The sequence below is a fragment of the Sus scrofa genome, chromosome 8 (genome assembly GCF_000003025.6).
Source record: "Sus scrofa isolate TJ Tabasco breed Duroc chromosome 8, Sscrofa11.1, whole genome shotgun sequence".
NCBI lineage: Eukaryota > Metazoa > Chordata > Mammalia > Artiodactyla > Suidae > Sus > Sus scrofa.
This window is the reverse complement of record NC_010450.4, coordinates 66,762,885-66,789,582: the sequence shown is the minus strand read 5'-3', so window position 1 is coordinate 66,789,582 and position 26,698 is coordinate 66,762,885. Positions and strand designations below refer to the sequence as shown.

Genomic DNA, 26,698 nt, shown 5'->3' with positions numbered 1-26,698 from the left:
TTTTCAAAGGAGTAAACAAAAGAGCCCTAAGGGAAACAATCATTTTCTTTCAACATTTCCTAAGCTTTCACCAACTCAATTTCTCTTACAGAGTAAGTTGTACACCACTCAAGGGTGTCATCCTTTTAATGATTTTCTGGCTCTGATTTTTAACTTGAGGACATTAATTTAAAGCTCTGAGGAGTTTAAAGGTAAGTTAAATTTGACTGCAATTCTTCCACAAACACTTTACAGTTTTTTAGGAATCATAATGTGAATTTAGAGTATTGAACGCACACAAAATTTGAACTGGATTCAGGAAATATTAAAATATACTTATATGATATGTTCATCTTCTACATATTATCCATAATAACCAGATATTGGCAGAAACACAGATATTCCCAAAGTTACAAAAACTTGTATATAAATTAAATTAAAACATTTCATTGTATAGTTTTTATACATGAAACAAGGTTAAAAATGCATAATAGTTTCTTTTAGAAATTGTGCTGAGTGAAATTTTAGATAATCAGGTAAAATATGAGTATTATGTGAAAAGAAGTATTAAAGATATCATTAGTGTGATTCAGGTTTTCTAAGTTATTTCCTCTTTAGTAGTCTTTTCCATATATTTATGAAGCACTTTAGTGTGTGTGATATTGAGCAAAAAAGTATACTCTGTCTTTTCTACCTTGAATATTTTTGTACCTCTAATTACCCAAACTTCATGGTCAAAATCAAATCATGCAACTACAGATTCACCAAGCACCTTACTGTAATTTGGCACTTCTGTTACCTTCTATTAAAGTTTATCTCTTCTGTGTTTATATTTAGAAGGGAGTATAGAATAGTGATTAAGAGTGTTGGCCCTATAGTTAGACTTTGTGGTTCAAACCCAGTCCTGCCACTTACTGAAACTGTGACCTGGACAAGTTACTGAAGCTTTCTCTATGTTAATTTTCATCTTGCTAAATGGGGATTATAGAACTTCAATTAGAAGATTTTGATGATGATTAATATAATGCATGCACTGAAAGCAGGAATGTGCGTGTATATACATGTGTACATGAATGTGTGTGTATCTTAAGTAATGAATTATAATGTAAATTCTTTGTTGATTGGGAATGTGATCTACTGATATTTCCCAGTATATCTCCAAGTGCCAACTTAATAATCAAAATTGTAGTGGTAAGATAAAATAACTGAATCCCTGATTATTCCGTCTAGAATATTAGAGAAGCATCATTTCATTTTAATATACCTAATGATATATATTATATATTAACCTCATACAGTAAAGGCCTTGGAATTACAAAGTCAAATATATATTTCAATTTGAGGACAAAGGATATAAATTCTAATCAGGGGAAACAGACATTATAAACAGATAATGACAACCTATTGAAATATATAAAAAAATCAATATATTCAATATGCAGAAATGGAGAAGAAAGTGTAACTAATTTTGTCTTTACGTTACCAGGCAAGTTTTTCAGAGGATGTAAAACCTGTAAAAGAATTTGAGAAAAGAATGAGAGTTGTTTGGATAGACAGGAAAAATAAAAGTATTAACTCAAAAATGAAAACATGCAAATTCATCGCCAGATATAAGGGAGCCAATTATGTTTTTTGTTTTTTGTTTTTTTTTAAATAGGAAGGGTCAGAGAACTTTCAGTTTAAAAACCACGGCAAAAGTCTTTAAACTTTATCTTTTGATATGGGGTTGCGGTTAGGGGTTACTGAGTCATGTAGTTAGCAGGTGAAAGGGAAAATGGAGCTTGGAGACAAGGAGTCATTTTAAGACTCTTTGCCATAGTACAGGGTGGATGATGATAAGGACATAAAGTAAGGCAGATTAGGGGGATATTAATAATGGTAATATTAATAACAGCTACCATTTACCCTATGTACACCATGTTTTATGAATATAGATGTTACAGTCATCATCTTATTTCTCCATCACAGTAGTTCTATAAAAATAAATTAGTCATGACCTCTATTTTCAGATTGGGAAATTGAATTTAGGTTTATGATTTGTAGAGTCCGTTGGTAGTAGACAGATCTGGCATATGAATTCTTAATCTAGAGCTCTTACAGTCTTAAACACTTAGTTAATTCATCAAGAGAAACTGCTTTCCCCAGGAATACTTGAAATATATATTTTAAAAAATCAAACTTGTGAGCCAATTGGATTTGCAAGAGTCAAGGAGGAGGCAGACTCTAAGATAACTTCCAAATTTCTGACCTAAGTGGATGGAGTGAATGTGGAATCCCCAACATATGAGGTATGTAAGGGAATCTAGCACAAGAATGGGTTAGCTGGGGAGTAAGGTTAACGAGTTAAATTTGCCATTACTGGAGTTCCTGTAGCGGCAGAGCAGAAACAAATCCGACTGGGAACCAAGAGGTTGCCTGTTCAATCCCTGGTCTCGCTCAGTGGGTTGGGGATCTGGCATTGCCATGAGCTGTGGTGTAGGTCACTGATGCGGCTCGGATCTGGCGTTGCTGTGACTGTGGTGTAGGCCAGCAGCTGTAGCTCCGATTGGACTTCTAGCCTGGGAATCTCCATATACTGCAGATGCAGCCCTGAAAGGACAAATAACAGAACAGCAAAATTGCCATTATTGAATTTGAATTGCCTGAAGAACTCTGGGGGAAGATGGGCATCAGCCGTTGGATATATAGGTCTGGAGCTCAGAACCAGAAACTTTTTTTTAAAAAGAAGATAAATCTATCTTCTGGAGGCATCTACTTACACATGGTTGTTAAAACCAAGGAAAAGTCCGAAAATAAGGTAATAGAGTCAGCTACGGGATTCCAAGGGAAAATAATACAGAAATATTTTGTTTTTGAAACTCAGACTAAACAAAGAGATGGGAAATCAATGTGCATTTTTTTTTTCCTGCAGTATGTTTGGCCATACTGCAGTAAAAGATCTAGGCTGCTAGATCAAGAGTAATGAAATATTAATTTTTTAATATTATATTTATTTTTAATTTGATTGCTGCCATGAAAACAAAGACCATCTAACCTGCTTCCCTTTGTTTCAAATCTAGTCTCTCAAAAATGGACAACAAGCAGGATATATTTAGGAGAGACTTGGTGGACTTTCAGGGTGTCCCCCTCTTCTGGAGTATCACTGAGGAGTGGTCCCAGGTGGAGTCATTTGAGAGTCGACCAGATGATCTTCTGATCTCCACCTACCCCAAATCTGGTAAGATCTTTTCATTTATCTGTAATAGGTGGTTAGTTGTCAATCCTTACATGTAAGCCCACTGATCTGATGATCACTTGACAAGGGAATACCTGGATCAGTTGTGGGACCATTTTGTCTTAAATTACACAAACTCACTTCTTATTTTGAAAGGTCTGCAATTGAACGGAGGCTATATCTGAGGGAAAGTTAATGCTTTTGTCTTTTCTTTCTTCAAAATTTAAATAAAAACTATTGGAGTTCCCATTGTGGCACAGCGGAAAAGAATCCAACTAAGAACCATGAGGTTGTGGTTCAATCCCTGGCCTCTCTCAGTGGGTTAAGGATCCAGTGTTGCCATGAGCTGTGGTATAGGTCGCAGACCTGGCTCAGATCCCCAGTTGCTGTGGCTCTGGTGTAGGCCGGCAGCTGTGGCTCTGATTGGACCCCTAGCCTGGGAATCTCCATATGCCACAGGTGTGGCCCTAAAAAGACAAAAAAAAAAAAAAAAAAAAAAAAATTTAAACAAAAACTATTAAACCTACATATATAAATGATTTAGATACACTAGAATATATACACACATATAAACTTTTTGTATATTTTATGTATTGCAATATTGTAAACATTTTTGCAAAATAATATTTTATTATTTCAAACATATTTTGTGAATATGATTAGAAATATTTTGTTATAAAGTTAAACAACTCTGACTTCAGTATGTGATCTCAGAAAGAATTTAATATAAACTAAATAAGAATCAATAACATATTTCTCAAAAAAGGAATAACAATCACTTATACACACAAAAATAGCACAATATTCTAAACCAACCTTACTTCAAAAAATTTTTCTCAAGATATTTTTATAATAGAGTCTTCCAATTTACTCAGTGATAAATGTAGAAAAAAATCAAAGAGATGAGGCTCTCTCTTGCTTTTTATCCAATTAATTTACTTGAGCCCATAGTCAATCATCTACTCTAGTTACTGTGCTTGCTAAAGTTAACTTTCCTTTATATTCATACCTCATTTTTTAGAGGAATTAAAGAAAATGAAATTTTAATAACAATATTGACTACTAATCTTTGTCATAGATTATAAATTTTAAAATTACTTCAAAGAGATATATAGCAAGCCCTAGGAGGAAAGCCCACCAAAATTTGGGTGATTCTAAGGTGTCAAAATTTAAAACATTCCATGAGAGCCTAGGGCTCCTACTAGGAAATAAACAAATGTGTGACACAGATCTCTGTAAATGAAAGACATGAAAAATATTTGTTTTGGCAAAAGTTAGTTTTGCTTTTTTTCTGTTACTAGGAAAGAGCAATTCACAAAACCCAAATTGTTTACAACCAAGACTACTGCACATTTTTGTTGTTGTTGAAGTACAGGTTTAGAAAAGGAAAGATAGTCATTGAGAATGTACATGTTCTTTTGTTTTTGATCTTTTTGATATATTCACAAGCAGGAGACCATTAAGACTGTCTTTGGAAGCTACTGTTATACAAATTGTTCATCTATAAAAGTGATCTTTGGAGCTAAGTTTTTTCTAACATAATAAAATCTAGATGGCTAGAAATAAATTAATCATATACTCCTTGGTCCTGTTTTTTTTTTTTCCTTTTATTTTGTTCCCCTTACCAGCTGTTGAGAACATGTCTTAAAATTATTAATACATGAGTGGCCTGTTGATTTTGTTATAAAATATCCAAGTTAATTAACTACTTATATGAGCTAAACTATTTTTTCAGATATTATGTAAAATAAACATTTTCAGGAGTTCCCGTCATGGCGCAGTGGTTAACGAATCTGACTAGGAACCATGAGGTTGCAGGTTCGATCCCTGCCCTTGCTCAGTGGGTTAACGATCCGGCGTTGCCGTGAGCTGTGGTGTAGGTTGCAGATGCGGCTCGGATCCCGTGTTGCTGTGGCTCTGGTGTAGGCCGGTGGCTACAGCTCCAATTGGACCCCTAGCCTGGGAACCTCCATATGCCGCGGGAACAGCCCAAGAAATAGCAAAAAAAAAAAACAAAAAACAAAAACATTTTCAGTTCAACATGTAGCTAAATTGCCATTTCTTTTTTAAAAATTTTGTTGGAGTATAACTGACAAAATTTTGTGTTAATTTCAGGTGTACAGCAAAGTGAATCAGTTATATACATACACATTCTTTTTCAGATTCTTTACACATAAAGAGTATTACAGAGTATTAAGTAGATTTCCTTGTGCTATACAGTAGGTCCTTGTTATTTATTTATTATGTATAAAGTAGTATGTATGTGTTAATCCTGACTTCCTGATTTATACCTCCCCACAACCCTTTGGTAACTATAAATTTTCCTTTGAAGTCTTTGAGTCTGTTTCTTCTTTGTGGACAAGTTCTTTTGTATCGTTTTTTATTAGGTTCCACATATTAGTGATCTCATAAGATATTTGTCTTTCTTTATCTGATTTACTTCATTTAGTATGATAATCTAGGTCCATCCATGTTGCTGCAAAAGGCATTATTTTGTTCTTTTTTTGGCTGAGTAGTAATATTCCATTGTATTTATGTACCATATCTTCTTTATCCAATCCTCTGTTGATGGACATTTAGGTTGCTTCAGATATTGTAAATAATGCTGCGGTGAGGAAGAACACTCTTTGATATAAATCACAGCAACATTTTTTTGGATCCACTGCCTAAAAAAAAATATAAACAAATGGGACCTAATTAAACAAAAAAGCTTTTGCACCACAAAGGAAACCCTTGTGGGTGAGGGGAAGACAACCCACAGAATGGGAGAAAATCTTTGCAAATGAAGTGACCAAGAGTTCCTGCCATGGCTCGGCAGTAATGAATCCAACTAGTATCCATGAGGATGCATGTTGCATCCCTGGCCTCTCTCAATGGGTTAAGGATTCCATGTTGTTGTAAGTTGTGGTGTAGGTCACAGATGTAGTTCGGATCTGGCTTTGCTGTGGCTGTGGCATAGGCCAGCAGCTAGCTGTAGCTCCAGTTTGACCCCCTATCCTGGGAACTTCCACATGCCATAGGTGCAGCCATTAAAAAAAAGACAAAAAAAAGAAAAAACCCCAAACAAAAAAACAAAAACCAAAGTGACCAACAAGTTATTAATCTACAAATCAAAATTACAATGAGGTATCACCTCATACCAGTACCAGTCGGAATGGCCATCATCGAAAAGTCTACAAAAAATAATGATAGAGAGGATGGAGAGAAAAGAGAATCCTCTTACATCGTTGATAGGAATGTAAACTGGTATAACCACTATGGAGAATAGTATAGAGGTTCCTTCAAAAAATTATATGATCTACGCATACAACAATACCTTAAAAGGATTATACATCATGATCAAGTGGGATTTATCCCAGGGATGCAAGCGTTCTTCAATATCTGCAAATCTATCAGTGTGATACAGCACATTAACAAACTGAAGACTAAAAACCATATGATCCTCTCAATAGATGTGGGAAAAGCCTTTGACAAAATCCAGCACCCATTTCTGATAAAAACACTTCAGAAAGTGGGCATAGAGGGAACCTACCTCAACATGATAAAGGCCATATACAACAAACCCACAGCGAACATCATTCTCAATGGTGAAAAGCTGAAAGAATTCCCGCTGAGATCAGGAACAAGACAAGGATGTCCGCTCTCACCACTACTCTTCAACATAGTTCTGGAAGTCCTAGCCACAGCAATCAGAGAAGTAAAAGAGATAAAAGGAATCCAAATTGGAAAGGAAGAAGTAAAACTATCACTATTTTCAGATGACATGATACTATACCTAGAGAATCCTAAAGACTCTACCAGAAAACTGTTAGAGCTCATCCACGAATTTGGCAAAGTCGCAGGATACAAAATCAATACACAGAAATCAACAGCATTCCTATATACCAACAATGAAAGATCAGAAAGAGAAATTAGGGAAGCAATCCTATTTACCATCACATCCAAAAGAAGAAACTACCTCGGAGTAAACCTACCTAAAGAGACAAAAGACCTGTACTCTGAAAACTATAAGCCACTGATGAAAGAAATCAAAGATAACACAAATAGATGGAAAGATATACCATGCTCGTGGATTGGAAGAGGCAATATTATCACAATGACTATACTACCCAAGGCAATCTACAGATTCAATGCAATCCCTATCAAATTACCAAGGACATTTTTCACAGAACTGGAACAAAATATTTTAAAGTTTGCTTGGAAGAACAAAAGACCCAGACATCCTGAAAAAGAAAAATGGAGCTGGAGGAATCAGGCTTCTGGACTTCAGAATATACTACAAAGCAACAATCACCAAAACCGTATGGTACTGGCACAAAGATGGAAATATAGATCAGTGGAACAGGATAGAAAGCCCAGAATTAAACCCATGTACCTACAGCCAACTAATCTATGGCAAAGGAGGCAAGAACATACAATGGAGAAAGGACAGCCTGTTCAATAAGTGGTGCTGGGAAAACTGGATATCCACATGGAAAAGAATGAAATGAGAACACTCCCTAACACCATACACAAAAATAAACTCCAAATGGACTAAAGACCTAGATGTAAGACCATATACTCTAAAACTCTTAGAGGAAAACATAGGCCAAACACTCTCTGACATAAAGGACAGCAACATCTTCTCAGATCCACCTCTTAGAGTATTGACAATAAAAACAGAAATAAAAAAATGGGACATAATCAAGCTGAAAAGTCTCTGTACAGCAAAGGAAACCCTAAACAAAATGAAAATACAACCCATAGAATGGGAGAAAATCTTAAAAGTGATTAAACTGACAAGGGATTCATCCCCAAAATTTATAAACACCTTCTGCAGTTCCATACCAAAAAAAACCAAACAACCTCATCCAAAAATGCGCAGAAGATCTAAACAGACAGTTCTCCAAAGAAGACATACAGATGGCTAAAAAACACATGAAAAGATGTTCAACATCACTCTTGATTAAAGAAATGCAAATCAAAACCACCATGAGGTACCACCTTACGCCAGCCAGAATGGCCATCATCAAAAAGTCTACAAACAACAAGTGCTAGAGAGGGTGTGGAGAAAAGGAACCCTATTACACTCTTAGTGGGGTTGTAAATTGGTGCAACCACTGTGAAAAGCAGTATGGAGATTCCTCAGAAAACCAAAAATAGAACTACTATTTTACCCAGCAATCTCACTCCTGGGCATCTATCCAGAGAAAACCATGACTCCCAAAGATACAGGTACTCCGATGTTCATTGCCGCACTATTTTCAATAGCCAAGACATGGAAACAACCTAAATGTCCATCGACAGAGGAGTGGATCAAGAAGATGTGGTACATATCCATAATGGAATGTTACTGAGCCATTAAAAGGAACGAAATAATGGCATTTTTAGAAACATGGATGGACCTAGAAATTATCATGTTAATTGAAGTCATCCATACAATGAGACACCAACATCAAATGCTTTCACTGACATGTGGAATTTGAAAACAGGACAGACTGAACTTCTTTGCAGAACAGATGCAGACTCACAGACACTGAAAAATCTATGGTCCCTAGAGGAGACAGTTTGGGGGTTGGGGGGATGTGCTTGGGATGTGGGATGGAAATCCTGTGAAATCAGATTGTTATGATCAGTATACAACTACAGACGTGATAAATTCATTTGAGTAATAAAAAAAAGGAAAAAAAAAAACCTTGTATGATCTAGCGATTCCACTTCTGGACATATATCTGGGGAAAAACCGTAATTCTAAAAGATACAGGAGTTTCAATCAGATTGCATTGGCCACAATTTAAGCTACATACCAACAGGAAATAAACTGGTGTTATATTGTACTTTGGCATTTAGGTCTCTTTTTTTTCCCCCATGAATCACTGCTTAAGCCTAAGCCATATCAAGCAATAAAACTTTCAAGGGTAGTACTGATTTGACTTATTTTTTTTCCTAAGCATTATAATTGTCTGTGTTTAGAAGGATGGGGGAGAGAGTCTCATACTCCTGATTTAGGGACAAGAAGAAAGAATTGTCCACAACAAAGGACTAAATAAATGATAAGGAATTCTAAATACTCTAATATCTGGAACCAATCTAAAGGTGCATGTGCAGATCATTCTTCATAAATGTGGCTGCGTGCACAGATTAATTATTTTATTTAATTTTTTTAGTTTCCACCCATAATTATTCTATTTAGAGACTGTTATTGCCCATTTGGTAAAGAGAGATAGGACAGAAACAGTTAAGCAGTTATTTTTCCCCTAGGTATAATTTTTTTTTTTTTTAGCAATGCCTCAATATCCTGCTCATTGCCATAGACCACTGGGTAGACCATATCCTCATATACTTTAGGTCTATTTCTGAAAAGACTGGTGAGGGATAATTTCAGAAAGATCAGAGAGGCTTTATCTTCTCTGCTCAATGAAAGTCTATAGTCTTTGTGAATGAGACCCTGGTCTCCATAGAGGCAATCACAAAGTCCTTTTTGTTTTTCCTTCTTCGTCCCTCTCTCTACCAAATGTTGAACATTTTTACCTGAAGAGATCTTTAGTCCCAGAGTCTGATGATCTTGTTGCTTTAAATAGGAGATGTACAAATTGCTGGTCGGACTCATTGAAATTGGGTGCTTCTCCCACACATTTCACCCAGGAAGGTGTGCTATCATTATTTATATACTGTCTTCTTAATATTCCATGTTTACTTTTAATTTTATGATTATTTTAATCAATTTACACACACATAACCACATATGTATGCATTCAAGGTAGATAAGGATGTCTCCTAGGAAATGAGCGAAGCAATAAAAAGAGTGGAAATAGGAGTTACCATTGTGGATCATGGGAAACAAATCTGACTAGCATCCATAAGGACACAGGTTCAATCCCTGGCCTTGCTTAGTGGGTTAAGGATCAGGTGTTGCTGTGAGCTATGGTCTAGGTCAAAGACATGTCTCAGATTCCATGTTGCTGTGGCTGTGGTGTGGGCCAGCTGCTACAGCTCGGATTCCACCCCTAGCCATGAACCTCCATATGCCATGGGCGTGGCCCAAAAAGACCAAAGGGGAAAAAAAAAAAAAGGAATGAAAACAAATACCACATTTTGTGGATGTTACACAGCTTCTCAACCTCTATCAACCCTCTCATACTCTTTTTTTTAACAGACAAGCTTAGAGTTTCTTCCATTTTTTCCCTCAGGAACAACTTGGACCAGTGAAATATTGGATTTGATCTATAACAATGGGGATGTGGAAAAATGTAAACGAGATGCAATATACAAGCGAGTGCCATTCATGGAACTTATAGTCCCTGGACTCTCAAATGGTATTTTCTCTTAATGTTCCTTTACAACAAAGGAGTAAATCCCCAGTATTTTTGTGGTGTTTGGAAGAATCAGGATGGAAAATGATACAGACAGAGCTTGGACAGTTGAATCATAGGTGTCTATAATAGAAGAGTAAGAGTTTGGTTATGTTTATAGCGATATTATACTCATCTTCGACCCAAAGGTAACATCTGCATAAAAGGGGATTTTGATGAGTATATTTTTTCTGAAAAGGATAGATGGAAATCTTCAACATTTAAATAAGGTAGATCATTATATGTTGAAAAGTCAGTGTTTGATCCAGTACAGAATCATGTCTATTGCTACATTGCTGATGTTCACAGACTCAAAGAGAATGATGATGGGGGTATATAGGATCTTATATTATTAAACTATTTAAAAATTAGCCATGAGTCTCATGGCTTAATTTGATTTTAGAATTTAAATATAAGAAATGTGGAGATTGTGAAATCCTCTAGTTCAAGTTCTCTATGTAAATAAGAGAAAGAGGAAGGTAAATAATGGAAAAATTTGGACATCTTGCATTTGACTTACTGCTGTTTCTGTCTCATCAAGGGGTTATATTCAAGGACTTTATAGACATTTATAAAGATATTAAACCCTTGGTCATACCTTGTCATGTGGAAATTCACAGGCCAGAGATCGAACCTCTGCTGCAGTTGAGGCTGTCCCTCAGCTGTGGCAATGCCAGCAATGCCAGATCTTTAACCAACTGTGCCCCACTGGAACTTCCCAAACCCTACTATTTCAAAATAAAACAGTCTAATTTTCAGGATTGACCAATTTCATCTCATTGTGGATTTTGGAAGCATCTGAAGCCATATAGTCATATAGCCTTTTCATGCCTATACCATAGTTAATGTTTACAAAGTCTTAGATTATATTGTAATTGAGCTTTATGATTCCATATCAATAGTGTATTTAACTTTTCTGCTTGTAGGTGTTAAGGAATTGAACGACATGCAGTCTCCTCGATTAGTGAAAACACACTTACCTGTTCAACTTCTCCCTTCTTCATTTTGGAAAAATAACTGCAAGGTAGCACTTTTTTTAAAAAAGAAAATTGTGTGTTGTGATTTCCTTTACTAGTTATGCAGAAGTTAGGATGCAAAATTGAAAACCATGGATAAATCATTGCAAAAATAATGTTTTCCCTATATACCAAGGATCAAAATAAAACCAGTACACACAGTGTTATAGATAGGAGATTATGCTATTCCAAGCACTGAGAATTGCTCAGATTTTCTGTTCTTTTCTTGTCTAAATTCTTTCACTCACTGTCCACTTTTAAACAATGGATAGTTAAAATAATTGAGAACTCCTTCATTAATTCAGTATAATTTTAATTTACAAATATGAATTTTATATATAATTTATAACATATGTTATAATTTATAACATAATTTTATGCTTAATTTTAAGTATATCTAATTAAATACATTTTATACAATTAAATATATTTTCTCATAATTTTTATAACTATATGATTTTATATATGTATACGGATTCATTTCAGGCTTCTTTTTAATTAATTAATTAATTAATTATTTATTTATTTGTCTTTTTGCCATTTCTGGGGCCACTCCTGCGGCATATGGAGGTTCACAGGCTAGGGGTCGAATCGGAGCTGTAGCCGCTGGCCTACGCCAGAGCCACAGCAATGCCAGATCTGAGCCGCATCTGCAACCTACACCACAGCTCATGGCAACGCTGGATCCTTAACCCACTGAGCAAGGCCAGGGATCGAACCCTCAACCTCATGGTACCTAGTCGGATTCGTTAACCACTGAGCCACGGTGGGAACTCTCCAGTCTTCTTTTTTATAACCACTTTGATTTGCGTAACATTTAGGGTGAAAAGTGCATACATCCTAAGGATAGGGCTTGAGGAATTTTCACAAAGTAAGCATACCCAAGAAACTAGCACCAGGAAACTGAATTTTACCCAAGCCCCAAATGTTCTATTCCTGTGTACTTCCAGGCAGGAATCCCCATTTGCAAAAATAACTACCTATCATGAACATTTTCACCTTAAAAGAGCTTGCTTGTTTTGTCTGTAATCATAAAGTATATACTCTTGAATATTTAGTTTGTTTCATTTAACATAATATCTGTGAGCTCAGTTCTTAACATACTTGTTAATTTGCTTTTGTTCTGGTTCTTTTCTGTAGCCTGTTGGGTCACAAAATGCGGTATTCTGAGCAAAAGTTGCTCCCTGGAGATGCAAAAGCTCAGGTCCAATATTCCAACCTTCTGGGTCAGAAACCATGGGTCTGGGGTCCAGCAATGTGAGTTTCAATAAGACCTCCAAGTGAATTTGATTCATATTAATACTTGAGAACCACTGATATGAAGTCTTCTGTTACATGTATGTGAATATTCCACAAATTAATTATCTGTGGTACAGTTGCTGGACAGTTGAGTTGTTACTAGCTGTTAATAATGAAAATAGTGCTGTAGCACACATTCTTATGCAAGTCTTTTTGCATAGATAGGTACACATTTCTCTTGGTTGTATAGCTTGGGATAGAGATGCTGCATTTTATTTTAGAATGTGCATTTGTCCAGTTTTAGAAGATGTGTTCAAATTTATTTTCAAATCATGTGCATCGTTTTACACATTGATCAGCAGTTTATGGGTTGAAATTCTCTACAGCCTCATCAACCCAAAATATAGCTAAAATATTTAATTTTAGCCATTTTAGTAAGCGTCTGTTGGCACCTCACTGAGATTTTACTTTGTATTTCCCTAATGACTAATTAGTTCCAGAAAATTTGCATAGCTTAGATATATCCTATGTGTACAAGTCTTTTGCCTTTTTTTATACAGGGTTCTTTCTTTTTATTGTTAAGGTACAAATTCTCCATAGAGTCTGGATACAAGTCCTTTGACAGAAAAAATTGATTTCTTTATCTCACCCCATTTTAGTTTTTTCTTTTTTGCTTTCTAGACAATATCCTTTAAAGAAGTTTTTAATTTCGAGGTTGGTCAATATATAAGCTCTTTTTCTTTATGGTTAAAGCTTTTTGTAATTGTGTAAAAAAAGTCATCCTTTGAGTCTACATTCTCCCTTCTGTTTACTTCTGCAGGCTTTATTGTCTCATTGATCAGATTTATATCAAAATATCTATTTACAGAGTTCCCATCGTGGCTCAGTGGTTAACGAATCCGACTAGGAACCATGAGGTTTCAGGTTCGATCCCTGGCCTTGCTCAGTGGGTTAAGGATCTGGCTTTGCTGTGCCTGTGGTGTAGACCAGCAGCTACAGCTCCAATTAGCCCCCTAGCCTGGGAACCTCATATGCCACCAGTGCGGCCCTAGAAAAGACAAAAAAAAAATGTATTTAAAACCTATACATACATAGTAATGTTCCTTTTTTAAGATTTATGAAATAATAATTTTCTCTCTTTTTCTCTTTCCTGAACACACACACAAACACGCTAACATTATTTTCTGAATGTTGTTAGTACATGAACATAGATTGTTTATCCATTAGAGCAAGTCACCTTTTTATAAATTTCATCCATTGTTCTATAGAAATGTGCATACAGTTAGTAAATTAAAAATTTAGAATAGTCTTCTGTTTTCTCAGTCGAGATCCAATTAATTTTTTTTTTTTCCTCATTGAACTGGATAGAGCCTCTAACAATACTGAAAAGAAGTGGTGAGAGCAGACATCTTTGTCTGCTTTTGACTTTAGGGAAAATACATGAACATTTCATTACTAAGTATGATGATGTCACCTACAGGGTTTTTTGTATACGCCCTTTCATCAGTCTGAGGAATTTATGTTTAATTCTACTTTACATAAGGAATTCCTGTTGGATTTTGCGTAATGTTTTTCTATGTCTATTTAGATCTTTCATATAGTTTTCCATTATTTTAGTCTATTAATAGGATTAGTCATATTGATTGATTTTCAAATTTTGAAACAACCTCGCATACCTTATATTTACTTATGATTTATTGTATTTTTGTATTGTCGAATTCAATTTGCTATTTTTTAAATTTTTCATCTGTCAGAGATGTTGGCTTGTGTTCTTTTTTCTTCCTTCCTCTCTTTTTCTTTCTTTCCTTCCTTCCTTCCTTCCTTCCTTCCTTCCTTCCTTCCTTCCTTCTTTCTTTCTTTCTTTCTTTCTTTCTTTCTTTCTTTCTTTCTTTCTTTCTTTCTTTCTTTCTTTCTTTCTTTCTTTCTTTCTTTCTTTTCTATAATGTCTTTGTCATTAGGAAATAATCCTTTTCATACGATGGTAACACTGATGTCATGAGACAAGTCGGGAGATATTTATTCTTTATCAATATTTTGGAAGTATTTGGTTGGAAATCGTCTTATTTAATTCTTAAACATTTTCTGCAATTCAGCAGTGAAACCATCTAGGCCTGGAATTTTCTTTACCTGAAAGGATTTTTAAATGCAAATTCCATGTATTTAATAGGAATAAGATTTTTCAGATAAGGTACTTTTCCTTGCATGATCTTTTGTAGTTTATGTCTTTCAAGGAATTGGTCCCTTTAATTTAAAATCTAAGTTTTTTTGTATTAAAGTTGCTTATGACATTCCTTTAATACCATTTTAATATGTGTAGAATCTGCACTGATGTCACCTTTCTCATTCTTTATATTTTTCTATCAGTTATTGAGATAAGGATATTAAAATTTAACTATAATTTCTTTATTTCTCCTTGGAATTCTGTTTTAGCTTTCTAGAAGCAAAAAAATTCAATAAGCATATAATCAGTAAACATTTATGAAAATGCTGCCATATATGTAGCAGATATTGTGATTGTCATTATAAATACAAACACAAGATATTATGTGCCATCTAATTTTACAAATACTATTGGGCTTTGTATGACTGCCAGTCACTTTCCTATGCCCATATTGTGCAAAGGTTTAAAAAAGTCAATGACCTTAGCTCTATGGAGCATATAATCCTATAGATACATCAAATAGTGTGGAAAAGACAGATACTCATGAAAAATAATTACTTCTCAGTAAGATAAGGGCCAGTACATGAAGTAAAGATTCTCTGGGGCAAAGAAGTGTCATAGAAGAAGAGAAAAAAATTGATCACCATCTTAAAGAAAATATAGGCGTTTTTTCAGATGTAGCAAGAACATTTTACAGAGAGAAATCTACATGTACATAGGCTTACGTGTGAAATAGCATGGCGTATGTCAGATCCTGCAAGTGGTTCAGTGTGGTTGGGAAATGAATCTGGAAAGCTAGGCAGTCACCAAATCCTGAGATCTGAGAAAGATGTTTAGAATTTGCCTTTACTAGAGTGAGCAAAATACCTATTGTTTCTTCCTTGAAAAATTGATTGATTATACTTTCAATGTTGTTATACAGAAAGTCTCTGCATGTGTGGTTGTGTGAAACTTCATTTTTCATGCAAAGTCTAATTAAAACAAAAGTAATAAAGAAATGATGACATAGTTTATCATCTTAAATCTAGACATAAAAATCTATAGAAGCCCCCATCACACTTGGCCTTACTAAAGGGTATTATCTCAGATAGCCTCTCTCTATACTGAGGTGGGAGAAAACAGACCTCATGAAGGAACTTGGAGGTGATGATGAAAGGCAAAGAAAACAGCTGCTTTATCACCATAGTCTCTCAGTGGTATTGAAGCAGGAGGTCACTGAGGATGTATTTTCTCAAGAAATTATACCAGCAACAGAGTCTCAATGCTTTTTTTTTTTTCCTTTTCTTTTTAGGGCTGCACCTGCAGCACATGGAGGTTCCCAGGCCAGAGGTTGAATTGGAGCTGCAGCAGCTGCTAGCCTACACCACAGCCACAGCAATGTCATATTTTAGCCATATCTGTGACCTACACCACAGCTTGCAGGCAACAGCAAACCTTAGTGATCCTGAGTGAGACCAGGAATTGAACCCACATCCTCATGGATACTAGTTGGGTTCTTAACCCACTGAGCCACAATAGGAACTCCGTAATCTCAACTCTTAAAACTCTGTACTTAAACTTTTGAAAAACCCCTTACCAGCCACTCCCTTCCTCTCCTTACTATTGTCTCAGAATATCAAAACTACTATTGGTGATGTGGGATTTTAAAAGTTCCTCTTTCCCTTTCCCATCAGTTGGAAGAGAAGAAGAAAGTTCAGATCCTACTTAGGTGAAAGGAGACTTCTTCTTGAAATACATTTTTTCTTTAGAAATATATTTCCTGCGTGGGTGGCTGGGGCCTCAGTATTATTAGATGTGCTTCAGGAAAGGAGTGAGCTTAATGCATTTCATTGGGCTTGCCTTAAAACCAAATTGCCAACGAGGCATGGCAATGTCATTTTTATTGGGAAATATGTTCAAAATTTGCACCTTCAAGTGCACTTGAGGTCTTCCTACATCAATTTTATTCCTATGCCAATCATTATAAACAGCAGTAATTCTTATGTAGCCATGATCATGGACAGAGTTAAGAATGTTTAATATTCTTTGATTAAATTTAGCCAAATAATTTCAACGGAAATTAGCATAATTTTTCAGCTTCAAAAATTTTACGGGGAGATCTTGTTGTGGCTCGGCAGAAATGAATCTGACTAGTATCCATGAGGATTCAGGTTCTATCCCTGGCCTTGCTTAGCAGGTTAAGGATCCTGCATTGCTGTGAGCTGTGGTGTAGGTCAAAGACGCATAGGCCAGCAGCTGCAGCTCCGATTTGACGCCTAGCCTGGGAACCTCCAAATGGTGCAGGTACAGCCCTAAAAAAGACTACAAAAAAATTGCTTCTTTCTATTATTAGTTTTAACATGTGTTATAGAAAAAAATATTCTAAATTTATAGACTGTTCTAGTTTATTTTATTTTATTATTATTATTATTATTATTTTTGGTCATTTTGCCTTTTCTAGGGCTGCTTCCTGCGGCATATAGAGGTTCCCAGGCTAGGGGTCTAATTGGAGCTGTAGCTGCTGGCCTACGCCAGAACCACAGCAACGTGGGATCCGAGCTGCGTCTGCAACCTACACCACAGCTCATGGCAATGCTGGATCCTCAACCCACTGAGCAAGGCCAGGGATCGAACCTGCAACCTCATGGTTCCTAGTCAGATTCACTAACCACTGAGCCACGACGGGAACTCCCCAGATAGTTCTAGTTTATTTTTGAAATTTAATATTTATTGTAATTCATATTACACATGGTTTTCCATGTGTCACGAGATGTTCTTTCCAAAGCTAAAAGTCTTTGTGTTAAAATAACATATAGCGATGAATATACTGTGTCAGGATATATATATAAGTGCTCAGATTAGAGAATAAAAATGAGAAAATAAGCATTCTATCAAGGTAAGCAAATGTTACCAACTATTAAAGAGTCTAAGCAAAATGATGATTTTCTCTCTCTCCCCACAGATTGTCTATGTGGCTCGGAATGCTAAAGATGTGGCTGTGTCTTACTATTATTTCTACCAGATGGCAAAAATACACCCAGAGCCTGGCACCTGGGAGGAATTCCTAGATAAATTCATAGCTGGGAAGGGTGGGTCCAACTCTTACTTTAATCCTGGAGTTCCCCAGTGAAAACTTCTCTTTTGGCAAGGAGATATAAAGTTTAAATATACATCTTGTGTTTATTATAAACATAATATGTGTCCAGCACTCTACTAATGTATTAGGAAGACTACAGAAGAAGTAGAATAGCTAGTTTTCTCCTCCCTTTAAGGACTTTTGGGGAATATGCGACATACTGATTCTTCAGTCCTAAGACATTGTTTCATTTCAGTTCAGTGACTACAACTAAGTGCATTCTTTTCTTACTGCTCATGCCATTGCATTGTTTTAACTGTAAACATGTATTTTTGACTCTCATTTCATGGCCATTCCTTCATTTTTATTATATAAACTGGAAGTCCTTGAGTAAAAATTTTATGCTCAAGGCGCCATGTAGTCTCTTTCAAGAAAACATATTTGTGCCCATAATAACTACTCTACTTATAATTCTCATATAAACACTCTTCTATAAAAAACTCTCTTTTTGAGGCAAATACATTTTCAATGGTATCCTGTAAATTGTTACTCCTGTCATTACTTGGAATAGTCTCAGTTTATAGAATGTCTACTCATTCTTTTTTTGTGTGTGTGTCTTTGCCATTTCTTGCCCCCTCCCCCCCGGCATATGGAGGTTCCCAGGCTAGGGGTCTAATTGGAGCTGTAGCTGCTGGCCTACTCCAGAGCAATGCAGGATCCGAGCCGCGTCTGTGACCTATATCACAGCTCATGGCAATGCCGAATCCTTAACCCACTGAGCAAGGCCAGGGACCAAACCCTCAACCTCATGGTTCCTAGTTGGATGTGTTAACCACTGAGCCATGATGGGAACTCCATTTCATTCTTTTTTTTTTTTTTTTTTTTTTGGCTTTTTAGGGCCATGCCCTTGGCATGTGGGAATTCTCAGGCTAGAGGTTGAATCGAATTAGAGGTGCAACTGCCAGCCTATGCCAAAGCCAGAGCAATGCCATGTCCTTAACCCACTGAGCGAGAGCCAGGAATCAAACTCTCATCCTCATGGATACTAGTCTGGTTCGTTACCACTGAGGAACAATGGGAACTCCCTCTACTCATTCTTATTATCAAAGCCCAACACTTCTTGGATCTGAATACATTCTGCTTGTTCCACAGCCCTTTCTTAACCTCTCAACCACTGTGCTTTTCTTTCTTTCTCTCCCTCTCCTATGAACTTCCATTCCACTCACTGACTGTATTACTTAGTATCTACCACCTTGCTCTTGTAATTTAGTTTTATTTAATAGTAGCTGTATTCCTTTTCTAGGGCTGCCACAGCAACACTCTGCTGACTGAGTGGCTTTAACACCATAAATTTATTTTCTTTAAGTTCCAGAGGATAGAAGTCAGAGATGAAGGTGCCTAGAGTTGATTTCTTCTGAGGGCTTTCTTTGTCTTGTAGATGGCCATCTTCTCTCTGTGTCTTCACAAGGTCTTCTTTTTGTGCATGATGGTTTTATTTTCCTCATTTTATAAGGAGACCAGTTATATTGGATTAGGAACCGTCAAATAACCTACTTTAATTTAATTACCTAAGACACGATCTTCAAATATAATCACATTCTGAGGCACCAACTTCAACACATGAATTAGGAAGTACAGTGTTCAGTCCATAATACTCTGCCTCCTGTCCCCTCTCTATTCCTGTTCTTCTTATGTGCTAAATATATCCCCAAAGCCCCCAAATTCTTAACTTATCCCCACATCAACTTTAAGACTAAAATCTCGGCTAAATATCATGAAAATCAGGTATGGGTGAGACTTAAAGTATGATTTATCCTAAAACAAAATTCCTCTCCAGCTGTGCCACTGTGAAAACAAATAAATTGCCTTCTTCCAAGATACAAAGGTGAGACATCTCTACGTGAAAAGAGAGAAATCAGAAAGAAGAAAGCATGAAACCTAGCAGGGCAAATTCTAGAAGATGTTAAGGCTTGAGAATGGTCACCTTTGACTTGATGCTCAGTTTTCTGAGTAGACTGGGGTGGCCATGTCCCCATGGTTCCATGATCTCTGTGCCTGTGGTGGCAGTGATAGCCCTGATTACTTCTGAACCTCCTTCAGGGTCATTCTTGAAGGACAAAGCATATTCACAGCCAGATAGCTCTACTGGCCCATTTCTTGCCTGTGGAAAACCAGAAGTCCAAAAATCATCCTGCATTTCATCTTGCCACTGTCCCCTTCTGTTCAAACTGGCAATGTTTTTGCTGAGATGACTTATTAGATCCGCAAGCACACATCTAAACTCTTTAATAAAGATTGTCCAGCCACACCCGAGGTGTTCTCTCCAGAGTGTGCTTTCTCATTTTTTTGCAATGTGGGTAAGCTGAGAATTTTATACATCTTCAAGTTCTGGTTCCTTTTTGCTTAATAATTCCTTCTTCAATTTATTTCTAAAATCAGTTGTAATCTAAATACAGGGGGTTAGGACTTCAACATAAGAGCTTTAGAGGGACACGATTAGCTCCATAACTGAAGCATTTCATCCTTTCCAAGGAGAACAGGGCTTATATGATGAACTTCTCTCATCCTCCCATCCCACCTTCCTGAGTGTGTGTGTGTATTAATGATGATCACTGGATTAATAGTGTTTAACAATTCTTTACTTCATGTAAGTAGTTTTAATTTTCTTCACATGTTGTCTTCCAATTTAGTGGCTTTTGGTTCTTGGTATGACCATGTGAAGGGCTGGTGGGAGAAGAGAAAAGATCATCGTATCCTTTATCTATTCTTTGAAGACATGAAAAAGGTAAGAGCAATGTACAATTTCTTCTTTATTTTTAAGGAATCCTAAGCTTCATCTTCTTTGTATCATACTTTCTTTTCTTCATGACTTATAAATATGACTAATCTACTTTCCTGTTAACTCTGGCTTAAAAATGGATCTATCACTTAATCCACTTCTTTCTACCATTACTGCCTCCTACTCTAGTTCAGGCAACAATCTTGATTTACTTGAACTATCTAATTTTGCTTCTATTCTCAGAGAGAATGATCTTCTTAAAACCAAAATCAGAGTATGGCCACCTTCTTTCTTCAAATCTCTCAATGGCTTCTATCTCTAGGTGAAATACAAAATCACTAAGATAATTTATAGCATTAAGCATTATTTAGTCCTTGTCTATCTTTCTAACCGCTTCTGGTACCACTTTCCCTTTCTCGCTTAAGTGAGTCTACCCAAAACATTTTTTTCCTACTATTTTTAGATTGGATTCTTCTCATCCTTCATATCTTAACCAAAAGTTACCTCTTCACAGTTCTTTCATGTTCACGACGTCAAACAATTTACTTCAATGGGGAAATGATGTAATTTTATGATGTAATCTATAAAACATTTAGTTTTTGTTTTTCTTCTTCAGTCTCATTATTAGCACTGAAAATAATTCACTCTCCAATTTGATGAAAAACTTGTCCTGATCTGATTGTTTAAAAAGTTCACTTAAGAAATATTCATCTCTCTGGAGTTCTTGTTGTAGCATAGTGGAAACTATGAGATTGCCGGTTCGATCCCTGGCCTCACTCAGTGGGTTAAGGATCTGGCGTTGCCATGAGCTGTGGTGTAGGTCGCAGACTTGGCTCAGATCTGCTGTTGCTCTGGCTGTGGTGTAGCCCAATAGCTATAGCTCCGATTAGACCCCTAGCCTGGGAACCTCCATATGCTGCAGGTGCAGCCAAAAAAAAAAAAAACTAAAAGACAAAAAAAAGAAAATTCATCTCTCAAATTGAATGTCTCTCAGAGAGCCTGCCCACACCTAAATTCCTATAGATGACTATGACCACTATTCACCTCTTATTTTGGAAATCTATTTCACAGCCTCTAAAGAAAGCACCCAACTCAGCTAATTGACTGGAAGCTTTCTTAGTCAAAGCCTCACCTTCTTTTGCCTTCCGTTTAAACTACTTTGAACCTGCCTATTTGGATTATGGGGTGATATATTACCCTACTTATGCGTTCATAAGCAACAAATAGTACTTGAAGAGAATAGCATTATCTTGAAGGGAAAATTCCTACATTAGATTCTAATAAGATCTTCAAGCAAAGGAAATTTAGTCTTCTCAAATATGGGAGGAGAATCTACATCTGTTGCCATAAAGAGATAGAAATTAATCAAGAGTTCCAGAGTCTCTATCATCAGATCCACCCCATATATTACCATTCAAAATCTCAGAAGGCCACTCTTTCCCCATCACTCCTCTATGCAACTTTCACATATGAGACTGGAAAGCCAACCTTCATAGTGATTCTTCCACTGGTACAATTAAGATAATTAGCTCTTATTTCTACCAAATTAAGTTCCAAACCTCCACAGAAACTCTCTGTTTCTGTTTCCATGAATTGACATGGGTAGCTTGGTTAAGCTAAACCTTAGATCACCTTTCTACCTGATCTCACCAGTTCACTAAGACTATGGCTCTCTGCTCAGTTTGGTTTGGACCACCAAGAGGAACACTCCCCTTCCTGGGTAGCAGGGCAGAAGCTATTTGACCTTTCATTGTATCTAACATGCTGTTCTCTATAAAGTCTTAATACCAGAGAAGAAAAATCACGAGAAACAAATTAAATGTAGTTCTCTTCATTATGGCCTCTTTCTCCTCCTCACCACTCCTTAGGCTGGAAAATGCATAGGTTTTTATTGCACTGTCCTTCTCATATACTCAGACTGTCAAAAACTCTATTTTAGTATGAGAGGTAGAAAGAGTATCCTTTTTCCAATATAAAATAATTCTCTGAGGGAGGTATATATATTCCTTATTTTTATTAAGATATAATTGACATACAACATAATATTAGTTTCAGGTGTAAAACACAATGATTCAGTATCTGTCTATGTTGTGAAGTAATCACCGTTATAAGTCTAATTGATATCTATCACTACACATAGTTATGCTTTTGTTTTCTTGTGATGAAACTTTGAAGATATACTCTCTCAGCAACTTTCAAGTTTACAATTATTAATTATGATGAACAATTGTTCCTAGTCTTGGAGGAAAGCCCCCAGCTTTTCACCATTGAATATGTTAGCTCTGGGCTCATCATATATGGCCTTTATTGTGTGGAGGTATGTTCCCTTTCTATGCACTTTATTGACAGTTTTTAATCACAAATGGATGTTGAATTTTGTCAAATGCTTTTACTTCATCTATTGAGATAATTCTATAATTTTTATTCTTCATTTTGTTAATGTGGTTTATAACATTGATTTCCAGATGCTGAAACATTTTTGCATCCCGAGAATAAATCCCACTTGAGCATTTATATGATCCTTCTAATGTGCTGTTGAATTTTATTTGCCAATATTTTGTTCATCAAAATGCACCAGAGATAATGATATGTGATTTTCTTATACTGTCCTTGTCTAGCTTTGGTATTAGGGTAATGCAGGCCTCATAAAAGAACTTTGCAATTTTATCTTCTGCTTTTTGGAAGATTCTGAGAAGGATTCACATTGATTCTTCTCTAAAAGTTTGGAAGTAATCTATTCTTTATATTAGATGTACTATAAAATGGAGATCAAGGGTCTCTGAAAATATCTTATAATAGTAGCTTGCTTTATCACCATCTATTATTCTACGGATTACTTCTACATTTGAACGTGAAAGGTTGAATATTAACCTATTTTTTTGCATTTTTTGAAACAATTTTTTTTTCCTTCCCATTTATTTTATTTTTTTTGTCTTGTTGCCATTTCTTGGGCCGCTCCCACGGCATATGGAGGTTCCCAGGCTAGGGGTCGAATCGGAGCTGTAGCCACCGGCCTATGCCAGAGCCACAGCGACCCGGGATCCCAGCCGCGTCTGCAACCTACACCACAGCTCATGGCAATGCCGGATCGTTAACCCACTAAGTGAGGCCAGGGATCGAACCCGCAACCTCATGGTTCCTAGTCGGATTCGTTAACCACTGTGCCACGACGGGAACTCCTGAAACAAATTTTAATCATCCTTCTAGCAGATGGTTGACTGATATAACCAAAAATAGGATATATACTTGGGAAAGGAGAATTAAAAATGCACATAAGAATATAAAAGCATTTCCCCTATCACATTGAAATGAGTAGAACCTTATTAAACAAATTGCCTATTTCACGATTAAATCTACCCGAAATAGTCTTTTTTCTTTATAATTTTTTCAGGATCCGAAGTGTGAAATTCAGAAGTTATTAAAGTTTCTAGATAAAGACCTGCCAGAAGAAACTGTGGATAAAATCCTCTATCATAGCTCCTTTGACATGATGAAACAGAATCCAAGTGCAAATTATACCACTTTACCAAAATTTAGTATGGATCATTCCTTGTCTCCCTTCATGAGAAAGGGTAAGAACATTATATACTAGTTTCTGTACAGATTGTTAGTTATATTATGCACAGTGCATGTGGGCAGAGAAGAACAGTATTGGATTAAATAGAAAGAGATTGAGTATGCTGGGGAGAGAAAAAAAATTACAAAAAAATTCCTTAGAGGAAATAATTTGTGGCAAAGAAATTTGATCAGTGCTGCAAGACTAACAAGTAAGACAAGATTTCCAGTAAAAAACATACAAAAAAATTGCTTAAGAGCCTATGCAGTTGTAAAGCATGAGTCTTTGCACCAAATGCTATATTAGAAGAATGCCTTGTATTTGTCTGAATTATCTAGATATTCTTCATACTCCTTAAAAATCTTGTTGTGGTGGGTAGCTGGCTTAAATGATGTTAGGAATAATGAATTATGAGAGAAAATCTCAGCTCCTTGAGATTGTTGCTATGATTATGGTAAATCATTGCATCTTCAGCATTGAACTCAATACATAGCTGATATCTTTCACAAAAGAGTCCTTTAATGAACATATGCTGAATTGGATTGTGTGTGTATCTGTGTGGTGAGAGATTGATTGATTGATTGATCCTATTAGTTGTGTATATGTTAGTCCTCTTTGCTAAAACAAACAACCCTAAGAATCTCAGTAGGTTAAAAACGCAAGGTTTATTTTTCATTTAATATAGGTGCATGTTAGCCACCTGTAGCTGCTGCAGTTTTGCTCAGTTCCTTTGACTCTAATTAGTTTCATTTGGCTCTCATGGTCTCAGCCTCTTGTGTCTTCTTATGTCTGAAACCAGGCTAAAAGAATTGCCCGTTTCTGGGTTATGTCCACATCATGGCAAAGAGGAAGAGCACGAAAGGTGTTGAAAACTTGCCACTCCCTTTAACATCTCTTCAAATGTGTTATGTATAACACATATTCAAATTCTTTTGGCCAAAGCATATAAAAAACCTAAGCCCAAAGTTAATGGGGCAAGGAGAACTCATGCAACATATGACAATGGGCAGAGATGCAAAACCTTCTTACAGTGAAGGAGATAGTATATAATTATTAATTTAATATTAGAAGACAGTTTTGGAGAAATTGATGTTTCAGTGAGAGCCTATAAATGGACTGTTAAGGGTAATTTTAATTATGAAGTATCTTTTCTAGAGACTTTTTAAAGAAAAAGTGCATCATATATAAGCCTTGTTGGAATATCTAGATCTCAACTGGGTATGGTTTTGCCTCCCAGAGAAAGTTTGACAACTCCTAAAGACGTTTTTGATGGTTGTGACTAGGGTTTTCCTATTGACATCTAATGTTTAGAGATCAAGGATGCTGCTAAACACCCTATAACCCCCACATCCTCTCGAGCAAAGAAATGTCTGGCTTGAAATATCAACAGTGGAGATATAAATAAATAAAATAAAATGCCAAAATTAAGAAATCCTGGGCTAGATTGACAAAATTATTTTGGTATGTTTTCTTACCTTTTTTCCTCCTCTAAAACTAGGCCTCCAAATGTATCTTCTGGGTTGCCCTCTGAGATATTCTATGAAAATGGCATTATTTCTATCAGATGCTCATTGCAGATGCTGATTCTTGTTTCTTCCTCTAAGGTGTTATATATGGTTAATATTGGGAAGATTGAATGAATAATTCTATAGTAAAGAAATATGTTTAATTACATTTAACCCAGTAGTTTTGAAATCTTACTTGATCATAGAACCCTTTTAATAAATTATCATTTGATATTGCAAAATACCATCTTAAAATGACTGAAAATTCTCTGTATGCTTTTTAACAAAGCCAGAGTAAAGATTTTTGAGACGTTGAATTTTACCCCACTGGATTTTTCTTAAAACTATTTTAGAGGTTATTTCTTTATGTAAGATATTGGAAAAATCCATGGGGATTTTTGGAAAACTAAGAAGGCCTAGGAGTCTGGGAGTGGGAGTAGGAGGTGAGGAACAAAATTTTGGAGTAGATACTCCATTCTAAAATTAGAGGTCTAAAAATACAAGGCGGAAATTAAAATTAAAACTGATTACAGAAGGAAATTTTACGGTAGTTTCAAATTTATCATTTAATCTTTCTTTTCAGGAATTTCGGGAGACTGGAAAAATCAGTTCACTGTGGCCCAGTATGAAAGATTTGAAGAAGATTACAAAAAGAAAATGAAGGGGTCTACACTGCAGTTTTGTTCAGAGATCTAAGAAATACTTGCTCTTTATTTCTTTAGCTGGCATTTAAATTAAAAGAGAAAAAAAATTCTTAAATGCCTAATGAAAAAAATTCCATATGTAATGTTTCTTTATCTACTGGTATTAGCTATTTGTAATAGACTATTAAAGAATTTCAAAATATACATATGAAAAATCAA

General features: G+C 35.9%; 1 protein-coding gene across 1 annotated transcript; it reads left to right on the top strand.

Moving 5' to 3' along the window:
- Window positions 1-26,698, top strand: LOC110262013 (sulfotransferase 1 family member D1). The gene is made up of 8 exons (XM_021100802.1): window positions 1-191; window positions 3,039-3,196; window positions 10,363-10,488; window positions 11,451-11,548; window positions 17,882-18,008; window positions 20,686-20,780; window positions 24,166-24,346; window positions 26,419-26,698. Exons 2-8 carry the CDS (start codon window positions 3,049-3,051, stop codon window positions 26,529-26,531), a joined length of 888 nt encoding a protein of 295 aa, XP_020956461.1. The 5' UTR covers window positions 1-191; window positions 3,039-3,048; the 3' UTR covers window positions 26,532-26,698.

Coding starts and splice junctions, on each gene's coding strand:
- LOC110262013 (XM_021100802.1), top strand. CDS start 3,049: ATGGACAACAAGCAGGATATATTTAGGAGAGACTTGGTGGACTTTCAG. Junction 10,489..11,450: donor AGTCCCTGGACTCTCAAATG/GTATTTTCTCTT, acceptor TTCTGCTTGTAG/GTGTTAAGGAATTGAACGAC. Junction 11,549..17,881: donor TTTGGAAAAATAACTGCAAG/GTAGCACTTTTT, acceptor CTCTCCCCACAG/ATTGTCTATGTGGCTCGGAA.